Raw genomic sequence first — 24,446 nt, 5'->3', positions numbered from 1 at the left:
TTTGGGAATTCATGATTTTTCTGACATGTCTTTGAAAGTTGGCTTTTACCTGTGCAATACCAACTAGTCAATCCAACAATTCACTGTGAGTTAGAGCAAAATGAACAACCTAAGCACTTGTGCATTTACTACTCTCACCAATATGTTCTCCAGAAGTATGTTTTCTTATTTTACTGAGTTGAATTTGGAACATGCACCCAGATATATATTTTGCACTGAAAATGAGTTGAACATTTTTTCTGAAGTCTGAGTATACTAGAATCCATTCAGTACTTTTTCAATGCAAAAATATGTGGTCACCATGGAGTATTTGCATACAACAGATTTTTTTTCCTCTGTTTTTTAAAAAAAGAATTCAGCCTCTCTCTCTCTCTTTTTTTAAATCAGGCTCAGAGCTGTGGGGTTTCTATTTTATTTTATTTTTTTACTCAAACTAATAAAATCAGGAGACTGTGGTGAGATCTAGCGGCATGCAGTTTGATGTCCTCAGCAGGATACCAACAGTCAGAAGTGGTGCTGTAAATTCAATGTGGGGCTTCAACACTGTGCTAAGTGTGGCCTGAATCTCAGGGGCTTCCCTTTGATGCAAGTGCAGTATATTAACTGGAAAAGCATTCACTTTTATTTGTCTATACTGTCTGCGACAGCAATATCGCCTCATTTAGACTAGTTCAACATGAAAATACACAGAGAAGCAATCTGTTACAAATTAGCATAGCTCCCCTTTCATTTTACTAGCTAGTAATTGGAAGGGGTTAAGAAAGTGTAATTTATCAGATTATATGTGTTTATCTTTGTGTGGGGACAGCATGCCTTTGGTGAATTTTCCTGCGTACCCTGCGGAAATAATCTTTTCTTGATGCCCATTTGATCTGAAAGAAAACAATGATGCCTGTGAAATATGGGAGTATAATTTGTTTGGCTGAGAAGGAACAGTTTCCCAGACATCTGAAATAGTATTAATGACTTTATTAGAACCTTACCTTTCTTTGGAAATGTTTTTAGTCTCTCGTTTCCAAATGGTCTTGAAGTCACTGCAGAACTCATACCACACAGTGAAAACGTAGTTTGGTGTGATCTCCTTCTCACCAGACTTTGGCTTTATCCCAAAGTATCCCACTGTTTCTTCAAAGCTGCAGGGGAAAAAAAAACTGTCAACACGTAAAATCCACTGGGGAAGCTTAGTTTTCCTGAGGGCAGGTTCCTGACTCAGTAGCCAAGGCTGATAATTACCATAACTTCCCCTTAACTTTGGAAACCATAGCAGCAATTCATGCCAAGTGTAACTAACCTTCCAACACCTACTTTTTTCTCCTAGGAGGATAATTTTTGTGTGTGTGTGCATAAGACATCATTGGCATATGTCATATACGGAAAGCAAAGGCACTCACTTTTAATAATCATAATTTATTTACCTGAATTTCAAGTTAAACTTATTAACTAATGTTTTTATTCTGCAAAGCTGAAAGGGGAGCTATTTTGGTGTTATTTTTCTGATTAAAGGCCGACAGAAGAGCTGTATGCCAAACCAGAAATAATTATCACCAAAAAGGAAATCAAGTGTCACCTGATCTCTAGTTTAGAGACTTTCAGGTACTAATGGAGCTCAGTGCAGCAGCACAAATGCCACAGTCAGTGCCAATAGCTAGTTTGCAAAAAGATAACACAATGAAAGTGATTCTTACCTTCCTAGGGGGCTAGTGTGCTGATAAAAGCAGTAATAACAGGCTAGTTTTATTGCCAGTGTTGTAATACTTTACTATTCTATATTACAGCTAACGCATTTTTGCAGTGTATCTGAGTATTTCTAAAAAACTCTTTTCCTGTTGAACATAGTTTTGTGGTGTTTTAAGTTATTGTGCAATATGCATTTGAATCATTATTATATCATATTTCATAGAAAAACAGGTAATTGATTCCATGATCATGATTATGAGGTGTCCAATCTGAAACCATAGAATCTACAAATTCTTTTTGCTTTTGTTAAGGTTGAATCAGTTTTCTTTCCAAATTAAAAATATCTGTCAGGGTAGTTTTGCTGATAATGATTAAAAACAATGTCATGGCTTAACAGTAAAGGCAACATAAGAAAATCTTTCCAGAGAATTTACTTTTCTTGAAACTCCAACTACATTTGGGGAAAGAGAAGTAATATGCTTGTTAACATCTATCGATGGTTTTTAGCTTCCTGTATTCAAGAATTAAGCTTTTTAAAACAAAAGGTTTTTTAAAAATTGTACATGGTCTACAAACAATAAAATTTAAGTTCAACAAATGGCCTTCAACTCATCTTTGGGCAGATATCTCATCCCGTATTAGCGGATTCATTTACATAGATCCACATCATGAGATAGATTCACAAAAGGACTTAGGTGCCTAACTGACACTTTAGACACCAAAATCCCAGAATCAGCTCCCACTGGAATTCACAAATCCTTCATTCAGCTGCCACCAAATCCTGTAGGTGCCTAAACTCACAAAGTGCCTATATGTTTGTAGTAAAATTTCCCTGGGCACCTATGTTTCTTTCAATGTGCATGACACAGCAACTCCACACCAGGTGTCCAGACACACGTCCCAGAGTGATTTACAAACTGGGGAAAGACAGGCATTTCTCTGTCTAACTCACTTCCAGGGTCCGATCTGGTAGGCAAACTCTTAGTACATTTAGTGGCTTGGGCCCCTATAGGTGAGCATACACTAAACAGCCTTCCTCAACCCCAGGATTTCTTTCAGTAACAGCATAGGCACCTAACTCTAACAGAGGGTTTGCAACTGAGAATCCCAAGTGCCTTCCTGAAGCTTGGATTTAGACGTTTATCTCCAAAAGAAGGATGGGGCTTAGCACTCACTCCTTGTCTTGGCATCTCCCACTGGCTAGTTTAGGCGAAGAGCTACCCAGCATGATGGATTTTGTCAATCTCATTCTGACGCACCTTTCTCCCTCTATTCATTGTACAGGGAGCCTAGAGGCCTAATCCAGGCTTTGAGAATTAAGCATGGTGATGCTGAGTGTTGCCACACCTAAATTATATCTCTATCTAGCCCCATGTGTTTATATGGAAATTCCATGGTTAAGGTTGAGTTTTGCACTTAAAGCAGGGCTTTAAACACTTTGCTATATATGAAGAATACAGAGTATCTTCCTCAAAATTACAGCAGTTACTCTGGAGAAGCCAGAGCATATATTGTAACTGCTTTGCAAAATAAAGCAACTGGAAATTCTATTGAACCGGTCAGTATACTTTGACTATTTGTGCTTCTACAGAGTGGCATTGAGTAGCAAGAGCACAGTGGTGAATATGAACAAGAGTTAAAAATTAGAAAATGATTTAAGGTTAATAATTCATATCTTCAAATCATCAGAATTATGGGAGAGAGTGGGAGTGAGCTGGGAAACAGAAAAACAAATAGCTGATGCATCTTTAAAAATCAGTTTAGCATAATCTAGGATCACAGATTCTAAAATGCCTTAATCAGAATTAAAAGTTGATAACATGGTATTGCTACAGGGCAGAGTTAAGGAAATCTGGTTGTCCTAACTGTGCATCTCCTGCTAGGGGAGCTGAGGCAGGAGCAAAAGCAGAACCGTTACAGGAGGGAGACAATTCCTTCTAAAGTTCCACCTTCAAACAGCACCAGTTGCACTAACACAGTTGCCTACCTCAGGGCCCAAAGTAAATTCCTGTCCTATCCATCCACCCATAACATTTCCACTGAATCCCTCCACCTTCCCCTCTTCCCAATTTCATCCTCTATTACCCCTCCCTCCTACATAGCCTTGCTCTCACCTACCTTGTGCCTTCTGCTGCCTAGTCTGCCTACAGGCTTTTATAAATAACTATTACCCATTAAAAGTGAATAATAGATCCTTTCAACTACATCCTTTCATATCCTGGAGGATTACTTGGCACATTTTCCTATAGATTTTTAAAATAATTAAAACAAACCTGTTTCCCAAATAACTAAAACCAATCAGTCAATTGCAAAGTAAGGGTCAATTTATCAGTACATCTAGCCGCTTTGCTCTGCAGCAGAATGGCGCAAAGCAGCTAGAATGTAACTGGGAATCTCACCCTAATAGTTAAAATGATTTTTGAAATGATTTAAGGCTGATACTGCACGGATTCAAATCATTACAAATATCACGTAGTAGGATTTTCTTTGTTTATTGTTCGTGTATAACATTTTGAATAGGTTAAAAAATGCAAAGAAACTCTGAAACAAAAAAACTGTTAACATGGAATTAAGGTTGAAAGTCCATAACAGTAATTTGTGATAAAATACATCACAGGTAAATAACTTAAACACCCAGGACTCTGTCATGTCATATATAACTACCAATAGATCAGTACAAATAAAATTAGACTGTATAAAATTTATCTTAATTTTATACTTTTAAATTCTAAAGACTCTGAGCCAGACCTTTAGCTGGGGTGTACTGACATATCTCCATTGTCTTCAACAGAGCTATGCTCATTCACGCAAGCTGAGTGTCCAGATCTATGTTTTCTATTGGCAATGGGGAATTACTATCTCTTTGCTAATTTAAATAACCTTCAATCTCCACACTTAATATTAGGACATTGAAAAGAATAATTAACAGCTACAGATGGGAATACTTTAGTAAACACCCATCCGTCATTTTAAACTCAGAGCAGCAAGGCTTTTATTTTAGAGCTACACAGATACAACAATTGTAACAGTGAATGATTTGATAACAAATATAACATCAGAAGTAGATTTGAATGCATTGTAAGAAGAAAAACAGAAAATTCGTGTATGTAAAATTTCAGTTAGTCATGAGAGAAAAAGAAAAAGAGACACAGTAACTCTGACCAGTTTTAGATGAAAGCATTCTCAAATGTTATGTTTTCAAATTTTGTATATCAGATATATATCTCAAGCCTGCAAGATGAGTATATAAAACAATGCACACACACGGAGGCCATAATAAAGATGAATATGATATTTCTCATCAGGACAAAATTTATACTGACAAATCTACACCTGTCTTTCAGGTGATATGTTAAGACAAACCTCATTTGGATATTGAAGATCTGGCTGCACTTTCCCAAAGAGATAATTCTAGGCTTGGGAGTGAGACAAGAAGCATTGCAATATACCTGTGCTTTGCTGTTTGTTTATAATAATGGCCTTGCACATACAATTTTTGGCTAAATACTGTATATACTCGTTCATTATCCTATTTGTTTATAAGCTAACCCCCCAAGATGGATAGGTAAAAATGGCAAAAACTGTGGGACTCTTTCATAAATTGACCCTGTATTTCAGGGGTTGGCAAACTTTGGATCCTGGCCCATCGGGGTAAACTGCTGGCGGGCCAGGAGGTTTTGTTTACCTGGAGTGTCTGCAGGCATGGCGACCCTCAGTTCCCAGGGGCTGCGGTTTGCCATTCCCAGCCAATGGGAGCTGCGGGAAGCGGCGTGGGCCAAGGGACATGCCGCCTGCCACTTCCTAGAGCTCCCATTGGCTGGGAACAGTAAACTGTGGCCAGTGGGAGCTGTAGGGCTCTGTGCCTGCGAATGCTGCAGGTAAACAAAACGTCCCGGCCCACCAGTGGCTTACCCTGACGGGCTGGGAGCCAAAGTTTGTCGACACCTGATCTCTAATGACAATGTATTATTCAATTCAATAAAGCTGAAAATCGTCAACTTTTGGTGTAGACCCATTGATAAGCCGACCCCTGCTCTTTGATGCTTCAGTTTTTTACCAAAAAATTTTGGCTTATAAACGAGTATCTACAGTACTTTTTCCAGATTACAGATGTTATGTCTGAAGTTGTCTATTACTTGGGTTTTTTAAGTGTGCCCTTTAAAACTTCTGAAGAAAAGTAAATCTTTTATCCTGTGTAAACTCTATTCTCCTAAACAAGTCAGAGCTTATTGAATCTTATCTGAATATTGCAAAACCCCCTCACAGAATATGACAAGCCAAAACTGTAGTTTTTATAGATAAGAATAAATCTAACATTTTTCATGTACAAGAGCCAGACAATATCGTCACCACAAAGCTACTAAAAATGCTAACAACTAAAATTTACCTCATTCAGCTCATTTACAAGTAGCTGTATAGCTAGCATACAGCAACATGGAAAGTAGAAGCTTCAGATGAACAAAACTTAACAAGTATTACAATCTGTGATCTATTTTGAAACTATCAACTTCACTGACTTTTCCTCCCTATGCCTGCCTCCCCTTACCAAAATATGACATGCGTAAATGCTCTTACATTAACATTTTTTAAATTTCACAAGCTTCTAGTATGGTCTATTTTGCAATCTAGATGGTGTATGAGTAAAATGGCACCTCAATACATTTTCACTGAATAAAGCAGTGAATTATTTATTAAATTATTCTGAGAGACCAAGATTCAACTCACTGATGAAAAAAATTAAAATTGCATATTCAGTAGATTATTTGGTTCAAATCACTTGTTTCACATCCTAGTATGACACTGAGTACTGTTTTGAACTACAGTAGCCTTTCCTATTCAATTCCTGCTGAATTCCTAGGATCAATAACATATTTCATTTTGGTCAAATATCTGTTTGAAAGGACTGGAGAACTTACCTTTTTTGTGCATTTTCCAAACAGCTCTCTTCTGTCTTATGTTCTTCTTTAGCTGCAAATGGAAAAATATTGGTATTTTAAATAAGGGTCTGACTATTGTATTTTGTTTTAAATTATTCTTTATAGTACACTTTTTTAATGTTCAGGTTTGATGGCTTGCATATTACAGATAACAATAAACATTTCATTACTTTTCAGCCATGGCCCATATTTTTAATAACTGACTTTTTCAGTAGAGAATACTGAGATTTTGAAAGTAACGTTTAAAATAGTTAGTGCACCATATTTAAGGCTAAGATTATGTCACAGAGGTCGCAGAGGTCACAGAATCCATGACTTCCAGCGACCTCCGTGGGCGGCAGAGGGACTCCGGAGCTGCTCAGTGGCTGGGGGTCCCTGAATCTCCCCAGACTCCACCACTGGCAGAGCCCCCCCAGCAGCTCTGAGCTCTGCAAAGTAGTGGGGGACCCCTCCCAGGCACAGGGCAATGAGGTCCCTGCAGCTCCCAGCCACTGTGGAGGTGGGGGGGGGGGAGGGTGCAGCAGGGTGCTGGATCTTCCCTCCTCATTTTGTCAGGGATGTTTTTAGTAAAAATCAGGGACAGGTCACGGGCTTCCGTGACTTTTTATTTATTGCCCGCGACTTGTCCATGACTTTTACTAAAAATATTCATGACAAAATCATAGCCTTAGCCATTTTATATTGCAACTTCTTCCCATGTAATGCAAATTACTATTTTTATTTCCATTTTAAAAATAATTCATTTATCTAAGTTTCCTCTATTATTAGAGACTAAAACTTGCAAGATTAACGCTATGTCTACAGTGCACACCTTATAACAGCACATCTTTGCTGCTGCAGCCATGCTGCTGTAAGGTGCACTGTGAAGCCACTCGTTGTCACCAGGAGAAAGCTCTCCCTGTGAGAAAATAAAAACACTCCCACTGAGAGGCAGCAGCTTCATCGCTGGGACAGCATCTCCCACTGATGAAGCACTGCCCACACTGGCACTTTTTGTCAGTAAAACTTTTGTCATTCGGGGTGTGTGTTTTTTTCACACCCCAAACAAAAATTTTAATGATGAAAGTGCTGTGTAGATATACCCTTAATCTGTTCTTACAGGACGTACCACTGGATGTTGCTGAATAAACACTAAAGAGTAGTTAATAACTTCAGCCATTTCACACTAATATTACACTTTGTTCAGGAAGCTGGCAAAGTGGAAATATATGTCCCAAAATTATAATGTACAGTATACTTGTTTTTAAAAACCATGGCCAAGATTTTTAAAAGCGACAAGTGATTTTGGGTGCTTCAGTTGCTGAATACCCATTTGAGATACTAAAAGTAGCCTGATGTTCAGAAGCGGAGGCTTTGCACTTTCTGAAAAGGTTTCTCAAACTCTAAAATGGAGGCACCCCAGATTATTAACCACTTTTCAAAATCTTGCCCGCTTTGTCTATGTTCGATGTACAGTGGAACCCACTTATGTTTAATTTGGATAGAGTAAAATTCCATCTACAGGAATCTGCACTAGAAAAAATTGTACTTATACCAGCAATAGTGCAGCTTCACTGGTGTAAGTGCTAGCGTTAACAGGACTCAGAAGTTTTAACGACACAGAGATAAATAACTCTGTCTTGATCCTGTCCAAAGAGACCTCACTATAGTAGAGCCTACATTAGTAGGCCTGACGCCTGTTGATAAAATATGGTTATAGATTTTCTTAAAGTGTAGACAAAGCCATAGTGAAGTGGACTAAAAGTCCTGAAATACTTCTTTTTTGCATTACAATGAATTTTGACTTAAACTTGCAGCCATTTAGCTAAAAGTTTATTTGTAAACCAATGTAATTAAACAGGTAAAATGCCTTGTGTGTACACTCTGATTTTGGGCTGAGATGACTGGAATATATCAATTTAGCTTAAATTGATTCTTTACCAGTTCAGATAAACTGAAATAAGCCATTTTTAAATGAAAATAAGAGTGTCTACAAAGGACTTTGCACCAATTTTAAATTTTAAACCAATTTAAGTTAGACCAGTGCAACGCTCTTATGTAGACAAGCTGTCTACACACAAACTGGAACTGAAGTCACTAAAAAGGCTACTGTCTACACAAGAAAGTTGCACTGGTTTAATTTAAAGCTATGCTTATACTACTAGCAATGTTGAAACATAGCTATGGTGCTGTAGCTATGGGCAGGGCTACACTTAAAAGACTGCATTGGTATAGGTGCACCAATGCAGTTGTGCTATTGTAGTGCTTAAATGAAGACGCTCCTACATCGATGGGAGAGCTTCTCCCACTGACATAGTTAATCCACCTCCCAGGGAGGCAGAAGCTATATCGACGGGAGAGGCTCTCCTGTTGATATAGTGCTGTCTATATGGGGCGGTTAGGTTATCTAACTACTTTGCTCAAGAGTGTGGATTTTTCACACCCCTGAGTGATGTAGTTGCACAGCCATAGGTCTGTAGTGTAGACCTGGCTTATGGCACTGTAAATGCATAGAGTAGACACAGAGTGTGTCAATGGAAGGAGTTGTTCAATCACTGTAGGAACTCCATCTCCCCAAGTGATGTAGCTAGGTTGAAATAAGCATTCTTTTGTAGACTTAGCTGTGTCTATATCAGGCATTAGGTCACCACAGTTACAGCACTCAGGGGTTTGGATAAATTTTAAGTGTAAGCCAGCCCTAAAATATGATTTTAAGCCAATTTAGCTTAACAGGTGCAAAAAACATTGTGAATGCTTTTATTTTGGTTTCAGCTAGGATTACGTAGATTTGATATACTTGCTTATATTCAGTTTGAGTTAAGATAAACCAGACTGAACCATTCTTAAACTAAAATAAAGATATCTACACAGGGGTTTGCATCCATTTAACTAAACCGTTTAAAAACTGACAAGGTAAACTAGTGTATTGCTGCATACAGAGAATGCAAAAATTGGTTTTAATTCACAGCTTTTGTTATTCTGCAAGTCTGTGTGTAGACACTCTTATTTCAGCTTAAATGTGTCCCATTTGGATTTAAGTTGATTTTAACTATTTAAATTAAATTAAAATAAATCACTCTTAATCCAAAATATTTGTCCACATAAACGTACATCCAAACAGCTAAAGGTTTGAATTAAAACTGATTAATTGCTTGTCTACAAAATTAAGTTAGATTGGTTTAATTTAAATTGGCTTTTAAACCAATGCGGTTAATACAGTGTGTCACAGGATGGCTGGCCCCAGTACAAGCAATAGGACCAGCACCTCTATGCCAGAGCAGGTACCCGCACTTGGCCAAGTAAGAGGGTGGGGCAACACCTGGGGGATATAAAAGGTCAGAGAGTCCTGGAGAGAATCAGTCAGGAAACTGACAAAGGTCTTTGTGGGGAAGTTGCGGAGAGGAGAAAGCTTGCTGCAAGCCCTCCCTGGGAAGATGGAGGAATTGTATAGGAGATTATATGGTTGGGACCTGGGAGAAGGCAGAAGTTCAGGAGAGCAGTAGGAGGGATTTGCTGGCTGGCATCCCAAAGCCAGAGCAGGGCTGAAGGGACAGCAGGAGAATTGCCTGCTGGTTCTATGCTGGAGAACCAGAGCCAAGGGCCAGAGAGGGCTGAAGACAGGAGAACAGTGAAAGGGCTTACCCTTGACATCTACAGAGTCAGCCAGCTGGACCCAAACCATGAGAGGCCAAGGAGAGTGAGGGATGCTTCACTGGTTAGGATGCTCCCAGCAGAGAAGCTGTGGGGATTGCCACTGGGAAAAAACAAGGTTGCACTCCAGTGGTTGCACTCCAGGGAAGTTGACATTCAAAGCACCTGGCTTATTGGCTGGGGAAAACCTCTCTTACTGCTGGGACAGAGATGCTGAGACTGTATGTTGTATGTACTGTTGGATGATGCTGGAGGAAATCTAGGTTATGGTTGTAGGACTCTTCTTATGATTATGTGTATGAAACTTTTGTAATAAATTCACAGGCACTGACTTTCCAAAGTGCCGGGAGTTGCTAGAACCCCTAACCGCATGCGAGGCCCTGTCTCACTCTACCCCTTCCCCTAATGCTCCACCCACACTCTGCCTCTTCCCGCCCTCCACTCCACCCCCACCTGGCCTCTTTCCATCCAGTTCCGCCCCTGAGCGCGCCAGTTCCTCACTCCTCCCCAGTCTCCTGCATGCTGTGAAACCACTGTTTGTGGCGGGCAGGAGGCGCAGGTAGGGAGGGGAAGGCGCTGATCCACAGGGCCAACTGGTGGGTGGGATGTGCTGTGGGGGGGCTGCTGGTGGGTGCTCAGCACCCTCCATTTTTTCTCCTGTGAGTGCTCCAGCCCTGGAGCACTCACAGAGTCGGCCCTATTAATAAATTAACCCCACAAGGGCCATATTTATACTTGGAAAGACTGTGGATTATTTCATGGGACTGTAAAAGAGAGAAACCAAGGCAGGCAAGCCTGCTGTGCTGTAGGAGAGCGCTACAAACAGGGCCACCTTATGACAGTGCAAAAGGCTGTGTGGAAACATATTCTGGTTTAGACTAGACTTATTGTACATTGGTTTAAGTCAGGTGTCGGCAACCTCTGGCATGCAGCTTGCCAAGGTAAGTATTCTGGTGGGCGAGACCACTTTGATGATCTGCCGCGTCGGTAGCTTTGGCCGATCGCGGCTCCCACTGGCTGCGGTTCGCTGTCCCAGGCCGATGGTGGCGGCAGAAAGCGGCACAGGCGAGGGATGTGCTGGCCGTGGCTTCCTGTAGCCCCCATTGGCCTGGGACTGCAAACTGCAGCCAGTGGGAGCTGCGATCAGCTGAACCTGCTGAGAAGGAAGCTATGCTAGAAGGCTGGATCCAGAAGGGATTTAGACATTGCAACATTCAGGCATCTAGGCACTTTTTTTGGGTGCCTAGAAAAATCACAGGAACAACAATGGAATCCATAAAGTCTGAATTTATGTGCCTAGGCTCCCCACACAATGAATTCGGAGAGACAGGAACCCCAGAATGCAATCCCCAAAATCCAGCATGCTTCGCAGGGAGCTACCGACGCCTAGCCAATGGGAGATGCTGACAAGAGGAATGTGTCCTAAACCCACACACCTCTTATGGACTTAGATGCCTAAGTCTTGGCTGCAAGGAGGTGCCTATCTCTGCTTGCACTTTGTGTAGCTGGGAACCCCTCTTCTAGATTCTGGCATCTTAGGTGCCAACATAGTTTATTGTGATAATTAGTTAAGCAAGCACCTAACTCCACACAAAATGGGGAGAAGGTGGTTAAGGCTAAGGCCTCCCTTACAATCTTTAGCCCACTGGTTAGGGAACTCATCTGAGATTTGAGAGGCCTTAGTTCAACTCCCCACTCTGTTTGCTGAGAAGGGATTAAAACAGGGACTCTCATCTCTTGGGGGGCGGGAATGTTCTTAGCCACTGGAAAACTGGGATAGTTTGATGTGGGTCTCTCCATATATCTCTTGTTGAAGCATTCCACTTAATTAAAGAACTGCATTTAATTGGGCCAGAGACAGAGAGAATCCCTCTGTAGTTCACTGGCTAAGGCACTCACCCAAGAAATGAAAAATCCCTTCTCTTCATCAGGCAGAGGGAGGAACTGAACTGAGGAGTGCCACACCCTGGGTAGGTATCCTAACCACTAGGCTAAAAGTTACAAAGGAAGCTGCCTCTTCTTCCTCCTCTGTCCCATCCCAAGGCCATTTTGCGTGGAGTTAGGCTCAGAGTATGTCTATTGGACAAGGCCACAAAGGGAAGACAGGCGATCCTCCACCTATCTTCCTCCAATTTGTGGATCACACTGGGGCTTAGATGTGAGACAGGCATCTGAATACCTAGAGCTTGTCTACACTGAAAGCTTACATCGGCGTTGTGATGTCTCTTAGGGGTGCAAAAAATCCACATCCCTGAGAGGCACAGTTAGGCCGACCTAACCGTTGGTGTGGACAGCGCTAGGTTGATGGAAGAATTCTTCCTTCAACCTAGCTATCACCATTTGGGAAGGTGGATTAACTATAGCAATGGGAAAACCCCTCTCATCGCTTTAGTGAGTGTCTACACTGAAGTGACCATGACACTGCTGTAGCATTGTAAGTGTGGACATACCCCTAGAGTGAGGCAGCAGTGTGAGTGCCCAGAGGCAGAAACTTAGGCACCATGTGAGTTCAGGCACCACAGGGTTAGATGGCAGCTGGGAGGGTGTTTTGTGTATTGCAGTAGTGCTTAAAACTGGGACTGAAGTGCTTAAAAGTCCCTTTATGGATCTACCTGAAGTCTTTTTCCTTTCCCCCAGGCCTGGAGGGATCAACCCTTACCTCCATCCCTAAGAAAAAAATGCTAGAATTCAGTACTGGTGGGGAGTGAGGTTGAGGGAAGGAGACATGATAACAGAGTGGGATTGCATGCTCAGGGCACAGTCCCATAATCAGAAATTAATCACTTTGGTTACAGAATAATTATATTGTGCTTCCTTCTGTCATTTTAAACACGTATACCAATAGATTAATTGTATGGTATGAATCCTAAGAATTTAGATCCAATATTTTTTTAAATTGGCAGGTTTGCTATTTTTACTCCATGTAAGTCAGCATTTAGTGGTATGGTTATTTTTTTCACATCAGTCAAAGTTACTCAACCACTTTGATTTATCATCACCACCATGGATCATCTCTAGTTTTCAATCAACCTAAGAAATATAGTGTGTGTATTAATTAACTGATGCTAGTTAACTGTGTATGACTTAGAAAGCTTTTGCAGTCTGTTCTTAAATAAAATTTTATGCAGGTAATCCTTTTTACTAATAATCTACTTCACTGTTGACAAGTACAATATGAAGGACAGTGAATATAGTGAATAACTGCTAGAGGTTGACAGTTCTGGTACTACAACAAACAAGAAATGTTCAAATTAAAATGTCTGGTGCTTATGAAAATATAAATTTCTTGAAACTAATGAATGGGAAACAATTATTTAAAAAAACATTTACAAGTATTTCAAGTGCAATTGAGCAATTTTTTATGAGTACACATCTGAAGGCATTAGGATTTAAAAACAGAAAGTAGGAAGAGGAATTAGAATATCCTCTTTGCATTTTTTATACTGTTAAATTTAAATATACCAGGTTTTAAAAACCCAGCATGATAGACATAAACTAGTAGGATGCCCACTAAGGAAGTGGATGTTACTGTATTGTTACAAATGGAGAAACCCCGTTTTGCTAATGAGACAAAGGGAGATTTTATACTTCACATGGGATTCATCCAACTTCAGAAGACATTCACTTTTCTTTTACAGAACACACTACTTAATACACAATACTTAGAAGACGTACAGTAACAACAGGACACAGAGGTACTCAGAAATAACAGTGGGATCAGTTCAGAAAAGGATTATTGTTACTTCATACTGGAAAAGTAAAACAAAAATATGAAATGAAATCAACAAACTAAACTCATTCTGAATTACCTAATGGGTAATAATTAAATTAACGAGTGCCAGAAAATTCAGAGCTTTTTGTGAGGAGATGATGGGATTTTTTGTGAGGAGATACTGGAAGAAAAAGAAATGCAAGATAATCTGTATTTCTCGTGCTGCCTGTGGAAAGACTTAATTTTCTTCAGTATTCTCATTATTATTATTATTTATCTGTACCATTGAGTTAGGTACTACACAAACAAGAAGATACAGGCCCTACTCTGGAAAGCTTACTAGCTAAGACTAGACTCTACTAGTGAATGCAACAAACGTTAGAGAAAACTTACAATACCTGATTTTTTGAAACTTTTATTTTTGTTTGTTTGTTTCTGAGAGGTTCCCATTTAGATACTGACCAGATCCAACTATGTATAATGTTTCAGATTTGACTAGATCACAACTAAACTTGAGATAGCTGCAGATTATTTCATGTAATAACCCTCACAATTCCTATGCAGATAGTTCCTATCCTATGGCTTCAAATGTAATATTTCAAAAAAAAAAAAAAAAAAAAAGAAATTTACTTACTTACAGGTTCTTAATATTTGTTTTTCTGCTGTTCACTATTTGATTAATTCTCTTTGGATAATTTAATGAATTGGAACTAAGTTTTTAAACTCAAACTAGAACAGGTAGCATTGAAATTACATATCAGTTCTTCATCATATCTACATTATATGTCTTGAACGTATTCTAGCCTATCAGACTAATACATTCAGACCATTCTTCAGTGATGCAAACTAAAAAAAAGAAGTTATCCAGTCATGAATCTTCTTATTTAGAAAACAAAATCTGACTTTTAAACAATACTTTTTGGAGGGGGTGGGAAGTAAATGTTAATAAATGTTACTGCATTTATGAGCAAGAAAGCATTGATCAATTTGCAACTGAGTATAACAATTTCTCCCTGACATTTGGGAAAATGTGATATGCTGCACACAACTGGGAGAATTATTTTAGGTATGCAAAACTGTGTGCACAAACAACTATTTTTACACAGGTATAAGAAGATCCAGTGGCTAGCTGAAGCTACACAAATTCAGAAATAAGGCACACATTTTTAACTGTGAGAGTAATAAACCCTTGAAAGAATTTATTAAAGGTTGTGGTGGATTTTCCATCACTGGCAACTTGTTAATCAAGATTGGTTATTTTTTAAAAAAGACATGTTGTAGTTCAAACAGTAATGATTTTGGGGAAGTTCTATGACTTGTGTTATACAGGATGTCAGACTAGATGATCATAGGGGTCCCTTCTGGTCTTTGAACTGTTGGATTTTCAGTTACTCTTGATGCTTCAGTTGAAGATAATTCTACTTCTTTGGCTGTAGTTGTAGGTTTAAAATGGATTTTTTAAATAACTGAAATCTTTCTCAAATAGTTATGATCTCTGCTGATTAAAAACACATTTGAAGTATAAAATAACAGTTATAATTGATATATCCCATTTGTGAGACAAAGCACACTCTAATGAATTAGACACACAACTGTAGGCAGAAGGACCTGGGTTCTAATTCTGTTTGCCCTCTGCCTGATGATTTGGCTTTGTCTACATAAAAAATATTGCACACATTTTTAACATCAATCTTCAAAATAGTTTAATTGCTAGTATAAATAAACTGAAAACGTTCAAAACTATTTTTAGACTTGCCTCCACCAGGTTTAAACTATGCTTTTCTGAATTGGTTTTGAAAACAGTTTCATTTCCTCTACCCTAATACATAAACTGTTTTTAAAAACAAGTGCTGCTGCACCTGATGTAAAAAACATGTACAAAATTTTCTCTTGTTAACAGTCTCTCCACAACCTTGGACAAGTTGCTTTAATTTCTCTAACATAGTTTCACTATCCATATGATGGAATTAATATCATTTACCTTCCTACATAAAAAGAGTGTTGTGAGAACTAATGACTATTTGTTGAACATGCAGAACACTATAAAACTGTTCAGTATTCTTAATACTACCAAAGAATAGTGGTTATCTGTATACATTACACCAATATACACTCTGTATATATTGTAGAACACATTCAAACAATATGCATTAGAGAAAGTGTTTATTATCAGAGGTAATAAAAAAGAAACTAAGAAATTATGCTTTGTTTTAAACGTGATAACGCTGTCTATAAATTTGCCGGAAGAAGTGTTTAAGGTCAGTTTACTAGAACTTTAGAGCCATGAACTACTGAGCTAGTTATTTCATGATGTTCATTCATTATTCCGATATCTTTTAACATAAATAGCTCCCTTCTTGAAAAAGATTAGCTCAAGAAAGAAAGAAATTTATATAATGTATTTACTCAACTTCCTGTCTAAAAGATTTTTCTTTAAATTAGAGGTTTTCTTCAACTGGTGCTTGTATTGATATTCTGAAAAATATCTTTTTAAATATAATGAAGGCTATTTATTCAGTTAACTTGAACACAGAATGATCCTCACTTCAGTAAAATCAGGGCTAACGTTAGAATCCCCTGTATTTCTCTATTCCCATATTCTGCAACTATTAAAATTAATTGTATAGTAAGAGTCAGAATCAAATTCTGCAAACTCTTCTTTCACTTCAGTTGGTTAAAACTGCACTCTGTTGAAATGCAAGTAAGCCGGCATTAATCAACTACTCCCTCTTCTTGTTATTCCAGAAAGTAAATCGTTTTTAAAGCCTGTTAGTACTTAAGTATAATAGAAACATATTCAACCTTTAATTTAATTTTGTTAACATATCAACTACATAATGCTGTGGTCTAATTCCAATGTGATTATGTAGATTAATTTCTTTGAGATGATTAAGTGTATCCAAACAGTTTACAGAACTGGAAAATTAGTTCTAATCCCTTTAAAACAAAATAAGGTTAAAATCGATCTGTTCTCTGTTTGGGAAAATAAACGAGGCAGATTTAATATAAATGCAATCTTCTGTTGTAAGCATAAGTGAAAACTTTAAGGATCAGCACATTCTTGTAGCAAGGGTGATACATTCAAATGCATGATGAATTATTGTTAGTATCAATAGAAACAGGTCTTCTTTAAAACATATGGTAGATGTAAATATCCAAATAATAAGTTAATTGGAAGATAGAGGCAACAGTCAATCTGGTGGGTAAAGAATGGGTAATTGTACAAATGGAATTAAACTAATTTCAGAAAAGCTTGTGAAACCAGTGGCTTGAAATGTTTTAGAAGAGAAAAACCATACCGTTACCTCCTCCTGTGGGATGATAACAATGATTTATGAAGCTGAAGTCATTTCTGCTGATTGAGCTTAGTAAAGATTGGTTTCACATGATCAGCTAAAATACAGCGATGCGAGATGTATAGTGGCCCCACATGTTTGAACACACTAGGACATGCTCTTCCAGGTGATCCAAGGGATAGGGGTTTAAAACCTATTGCATTCCTTTTCACGCATTTTCCCCTCATTAGGACACACTCCTTTTGCAAAGTAAGCCACTTCTGGTGGTCGGGAGCAGAGGCTCATTGTAAACGCACAGCAGGATAGTGGCAAAGCTGAGATTAATTCTCCATAGATTTATATAGACCTTTCTCACTGTTGATTGCTTGTACTGTTTCAAAGGTGCTTATGTTGCCTTTTTTTATTGCTGGTTACTGACTTTATTCCGGCATATGGTGGTTGGCGCCATGACATAAAGTGAACATTTTATACCAGAATTAAAGTGGATATTTGACAGTTTCTGTCAGAAAGTTCAGAGCAAAGAATTTGTGAGACAAGATTTACTGCATATTTTATATGGGACACATCTGTTTCTTTGCTAGGTTTTTGTATAAATAAAAAAAAGCTCTGAAGGTTCTTTAAGAAACAAAGACTGTCGATAAAAAGCATGAATGGAAAAACTACATTATTGAGAAGAAGCATTTGACCTTCTGAAAATGTGCTGCCTGGCAGCTTTACAGTTACCCACCTCTACAACTTTTTGTTCTGCCATGCAGAGGAAAGAAATGACACCATAAAATATTTGTAACATTGGATTTGGTAAGCAATTTTGCCATTAGATAAGTTAAATAACCAATTTAAAAATAAAATTGAATCTAAGAGTTTATATTGCATTTTTATATTTAATACTACGGCAACCATAAAGTGAAATCTTATTTTTATAAATTTTAATCCAGTGCTGGTGAAATGTGCCAAATGGGCAGTCTTTGAGGTAGAAGTCTTCTATATATCCACAGAACAGGAATGCTGCAAATGTCTCTACATTGCTCTGCTTACAAGTCTCAGGGCTGACATGGAGAGATCATCTCTAAAGGAGAGAACTGATCAAGTGAATTCAGAAAGTGAATTCAGAAAAATTTCAGAAAAATTCTGATTTGGAGACGATTTAGCTAATTCAGATTTAGATAAGCAATTGCGAATTCACAACAGAATGAGCATATCCAGCAGTACAAGTTGTGTTACTGTGTCAGTTGCAGATATTGGTACTGTTCAGATATTCCTCAAAATTAAGCATGTGAATATCAGATAATGAAAAAAATATATAAAACAAAAAGTTGTAATACTGTATTATATCCAAAATTTCCCCCCCCCAAGCAACTGTTGTCTCCATATTCCTTGACTTGTTAGCCTTTCTGCTGAGACTGTCAAATGTTTTGATAAATATTGTACTCATACTAGAATCCTTAAGAAAAGCTTTTCATATTATTTACACAGGAGAAACAGAAATTACTTCAGAAAAAGTCTGTATTGCAAATTAGGTTTTGATTCTGTGGGTTTCCTATTTATAAAGGCCAATATCTACTATCAGTCTGAGAAATGCACAAGAAAGGTAAATTAAAAAAAATCTAAATATTCTTTTGTTCAAATAACTTATTTATATTTCATCAAATAAACAATATTTTCTTTAAATAGGAAAAAAGCAATATTTTTTAAACTTGCTTTTTTCAGATACTATGATAACATAATACTTAGCACTTATACAATACCTTTCACCTGTAGATATCAATATATTTTGCAAATGTGGAACAGTATTATCGTCATCCTCATTTTACTGATCAAGAAAGGGAGGAAGAGACAGGCTGAGTTATTTGCCCAAGGTCACACAGAAAGTCAATGGCAAAGTTTTAACCAGAATCCAGGTCTGTCTCTTGACTCCAGAGTTTAGCATAGAAATGCCTACACATTAAATAAGGACATTTCTGTATATATACACAAAAGCTTTTATGTGTCCTATATAGTTTCTACTTAAAGGTTTGCCAACAAAGAATGGTATGATGTAAGATCACCTCTGTCAAGTGCAATATCATTGAGAAATACTCAAGATAGTCTGATGAAAGAATCATTATAATGATGTATTTACAATTGTTTCCAGACTTAAAAGAAACCCCTTTTCTATTAAAAATTGTGACTGTTTATAGTTTCATTCAATACTGAGTATCACTGTTTATAAACCTAATTTTTAACATCTATTTTTCAAATCTTTTATACAATATATTTTTAAACAGAGGAGGAAAGCAGCTAATTGCAAGGAAAAAATGCTGTGGTTTGAAACAATGTTCTAAAAGAAAATGCAGCTAAGTCACACATATGTCAAAGCAAGATGGCAGCTATGAATAAATCATGTTGAAGAGATGACAAATTAAAAAAAAAAGTATCCTTTGTCTGAGTTTTTTTTTTTTACCTGCTATGTTTATAAGCAATATCTAGTTGCATTCCAACTTCAAGGCACACGTTTCCAACCTCTTCTTCACTAATACAACATACAGAGTACAGTATACATAAAAAAAACCCCAAACAAAACAATACCGTACACTGCACATATAATTCTCCCTCTGAGGAGAGGATGAGAGAAAGAACAGACCACACATAACAGATGTTAGTCATGTTGCTTGATGCATTGCTGAAAGGTTCTCAGATACTACTATGATGAAAGCAATAAGCAAACTTATATAGAAGAGAATTGGCCTAGGATTAGTAGAATTGTAAGATTAGTGAAAAAAGTTATCTATTTTTCCTGCTTGCTTACTTTGTGCATTGGATGCCACCTTGAGAATAGTGACATTGACTGTTTCCCCACTGTATATAACAAGGAGTCCTTGTGGTACCTTAGAGACTAACAAATTTATTTGGGCATAAGCTTTCGCACTGACCCCCCACTTGGTAAGACAACTCCCATCTTTTCATGTGCTGTATATATATGCTGCTTACTGTATTTTTCACTCCATGCATCTGATGAACTGGGTTTTAGCCAATGAAAGCTTACACCCAAATAAATGTGTTAGTCTCTAAGGTACCACAAGTATTTCTTGTTGTTTTTGCTAATACAGACTAACATGACTACCACTCTGAAACCTGTCACCATTGTATATAGTTAGTTTTTCCATTGTCTGTGTTTGTCTTTACATAGCAACAAAGGAGACAATACTTCTATTTATAAAAAATGTGAGTTTAAAATCTCAAAAACTGGCAGAAGGCCTCAAGGCAGGTGTATAAATAGAACTAACTTTACCTTACTTTTGAAGCTGACTGTATTTCAAATTGACAGAGTCCTTTAATTTAAATACATTACTTAAAATGTTTACTGTGATCTATAGATTGTGATGAATGAGGATAATTTATTTTGAAATCTCCTACATTCTATGGATATCCTAAAAAAGGGGCAGGTGGAGATTCTTCAAACAAACACAATATCTGTAAAGGGTACTTACTCTAATCACAATAATGGGAGTTGTATATACACCTGATGGTGAATATATATCATAATAAAAAATTGAACAACTGAATTAAAAGCTCTTCATCAGTACTGCTTATGTTGCTTCTATGGCAGCAAAAGCACCAAAAACCAAAACAATCCAACAGCAACAACCACCTCCTCCCCCGTTTCCTCAAAAAAGCTCTCTCTTGCAGAATACTCACAGACTCAGTCTGCCTCCACCTGCTGCAACTCCTTTGTTCCAAATACAGATAGTATAATCACCCAAACTGTCTGGTGCCTGACCAAGATGAGCATATGAGTAAATAGATGAAACTCAATTCTGGCAAGACAGAAGTGGTGATAGCAGGGAAAGGAAAATCTTCTCAAGAAAGTACCAAAACTGTTATACCACACTAAGTTGAGGGCATCTCCACCATCCAAATTGGAATGCCAGCCTGGATTCTTTTACTAATCCTCAACTCCCAAATGGCATCAGTATCACAGCAGAAATGTCCCCTTGCTATTTCTAATCTGTTGCTTTTCCACCCATACAGTTCAAAGTGCTTTACCAAGGACAGTGTTATCTCCATTTCATTGAAGGGAAACTAAGTTACTTGCCCAAGGTCACAAAATGTGCCAATGACACAGCCAGGAACAGAACCCAAGTCTCTTGGCTCCCAGTCTATGCCCTGTTCAGTGGCTTGGATTATTTTACATGGACTGGGAGGCTGTGCCCTTTCCTGCTGAACAAAGAGTTGACCACTATGATCCATTCATCACCTCAGAGTTCAGTCACTGAAACACAACACCTGGGGCTGATCTTAAATATTGTGAAGATACTTCAGATAGTCCAATACTCAGCAGGCTATTCCTGCACAACATAGAGTGGTGAAAAACATCATTCCAATGCTCCAGAGGTTCTCTGTCCATTACTAACTGATTGGGATCTTCAAGGCCTTCAGTGGCTATCTAAGAGATCTTCCCTCTCTCCATGACCATGATCTGACATAACAGCTACAGTCAACAGGAACAATGACGTTAACAATGACAAAGATGAGACAAGACTGTGCTGGGCCCCCTCAGCAGCTAAGCCCATGATTGCGGAACTCTTCTACCGGACCTCAAGATGGCCATAAATCTTACCATGTTCAGAGCAAGATGTACATTCCATCTCTTCAGATGGCTTTCACCAACAGCAAGCTAAGAACAACTCAGTCCAGAAAGGAAAATAGAAGAATAGAAATAGAAGGTAGATTAAAATAATTTTAAAGTATGCCCAAAAGGTATGTCCAAGGAAGGGATGGTAAATGCAATCCATGAGAATGCTTGTTTGCTTATGTAGTAGTTGTCTGCACTTTGACAGATAGACCCATTATAAATGAGATAAGATATAAGGAGGACCCTTCTTATTAAAGCAGCAGTCTCTAATGAGTTAAGTATTGCACATAGATACTACCGTGATTGGCACCATGTAAATACCTAAGATAGATAGAGGGAAATAATTCAGCTTCTAAACCATCCCCCATTACCACTGTAAGACTGTTAACTGTTCACAGTTGCGTTTAGTGGTAAACTGTTGTCTGTTCAGGGACCAGATAAACACAAATGAACCAGCTTAAGGCATCTAGTTTGACTGAAACCATTGTTTCTCACCAACTAAGCCGCCAAAACATTATTTGTAAGAATGAAAGTCAACACAAATCACATCAGCATTATTCATATCCAAATTCAGCATAGTGTAACAATCTAGTCATAATTAATTCATTTTCTTTTCATGCGACTCTCTTGTATATTATCACAATTGCTTCATTAAAATAAAAAAGCCTTCAACAGGCTTACAAAATTAGTTTACAGCTTAAAAATAATTAGGCTTAGAAGGATTAGATTTTTTTCAGTAAATATTGATAAATGTTGATTTCATTGCATACATACACACACTGATGAAAAAATATTTCCATTAATAATAACTGAAATTTACAGATAGACAAAATAAGAAAAATGCTGTTTGAAAACTTATTAGAGTTTGATTTAAGGGTATTTACTTTGTATATTTTGACAATTTGTGTTTTAATGTTTATAAACCTTTAACTTTTTGAATCTCAATGTCTTCTGTCATTAAATAATTATTGTCTGACCCACACAAATTTTCCTGTGAAAATTTAAATTGATAAAAATAAAAAAAATGTTTAAAAATAAGCATTCATTAGCCATCAAAATTATAAAAAAAATTGAATTCTTCTATACCTAAAAATAATGACACATGTAACAGATTGATGTACTTGTGTCTAGAAAGTTGGAAGTTCTTTTCTTAAGAAAGTGAAATATAGGAAGGATTTATTCTGTCTGGATATCATGTTTTTCAGTGGAGGAATTTAATTTTTAAATGTCTTTGGAAATTAAAAGTTTTTAAGTTAAAGAAGAAATTTTAACTCAAAGGAAAACACGATGTGCTTCAAAGGAAAACGCGATGTGCTTCATTCGCAGCAAAAATAAAAAAGATAATTATAAACACACTAATAATTCTTTGACATTTTGAAGATGGGAAAACCAAGGTTTTGCCCAGTATGTTTTCTTCTAAAAATACATACATAAAAAACATCTGGAAATTAAGATATTTGATTTTAAACATTTCAAGTGACAAAATGCTACTGTAATGATATTTATGCACTGTAAATAGGATAAACATGGCAAATTTTTATTATTCATTATTTGTATTCCAGTAGATCCTAAAGATACTAATCAGGGTGGAGTTTCTTTGTACTAGAAACTGTACTTAAGAAAATTCCTGAAGCAAAAAGATGACATTCTAAATAAGTTTATTAGTATTTAGGGCCTGATCCAACTAGATGCCTACCCAGTGGCTTCAGTGGGAGCTGGGAGCTCAAAATTAAGAATAAAAATCACATTTAAAAACATTTACTGAACTGCACTGGTAACACCATAGATAACCAAAACAAATAATTTTATAAATCAGTTTCTCCTTACCATTTGTACTGCTTACCGTTTGCATATTTCTAAGTGTGGATAGTGAAACTAAACTGCTGCTTCTCATCAGAATTACTTTCCAGTTCTCAAATACCAGAACTCTGTTTACTTAACTAACTGATGCCCCCATCCTTCCTGGAGCACTTTAGTGGTAAATGAAGTGACTTCTGTATTGTAAAGCACTTAGTGACCTTCAGGAAGAAAGTTTCCATACAAGTTATGAAAGATATGCCCTAGCTACTGTGAGGAAATTATTTATTGATTTACATGGCATGATTGACAAGTATTAATGACATGAGAGAATATATAAGCACAAACAATAAAGTACACATGTTCAGGGGAAAACTACTGAGTTTCCTTCCTTTGCTTACTAATTCACAGAGCAGCACTGGCATTTCCCAAAGAAGAGTACTCCCCTCAGAACTGTATCTCATACACCAGAGGCTTGTTTCAGCACCCTACAGTGGAAATAAGCGATTTGTATGCTTAGGCATTATTAGCAAGCCCAAATTACTGAAATCAGGGGAATTCTACAAGAAGGATAGCAAGAAATAGTTCACACCTTCTTTCCAGGGTGAGGCCAAATAGCTTAGTATTTCAAAGTATATTTCAATTTCTGGCAGGTGACTGTGCAACAAGAAAGATTACTCTATTCCCAATATTCTGTGTCATTGTATTAACAGAAAAATTAAGAAAAAGGATTCAAGATTCTCAAAGCTAGTCTTCAAAATATGCACTTATTTCTTTAATTTCAT

General features: G+C 37.4%; 1 protein-coding gene across 3 annotated transcripts in view; it reads right to left on the bottom strand.

The window, feature by feature from the left end:
* The window catches only part of LOC116829382 (formin-like), a 254,480-nt gene that overhangs the window by 22,071 nt on the left and 207,963 nt on the right, over positions 1 to 24,446 (bottom strand). For 2 of the 3 annotated variants that reach the window (XM_075065486.1, XM_075065487.1), the window contains 2 exons: positions 6,594 to 6,645; positions 984 to 1,133 (listed from right to left, as the gene is read on the bottom strand). In XM_075065486.1, coding sequence (XP_074921587.1) covers positions 984 to 1,133; positions 6,594 to 6,645 — 202 coding nt within the window. The remainder of the gene's footprint in view (positions 1 to 983; positions 1,134 to 6,593; positions 6,646 to 24,446) is intronic. The other variant, XM_075065488.1, reaches the window with a different exon arrangement.

The sequence above is a fragment of the Chelonoidis abingdonii genome, chromosome 4 (genome assembly GCF_003597395.2).
Source record: "Chelonoidis abingdonii isolate Lonesome George chromosome 4, CheloAbing_2.0, whole genome shotgun sequence".
NCBI lineage: Eukaryota > Metazoa > Chordata > Testudines > Testudinidae > Chelonoidis > Chelonoidis abingdonii.
This window is presented reverse-complemented; position numbering and strand designations above follow the sequence as displayed.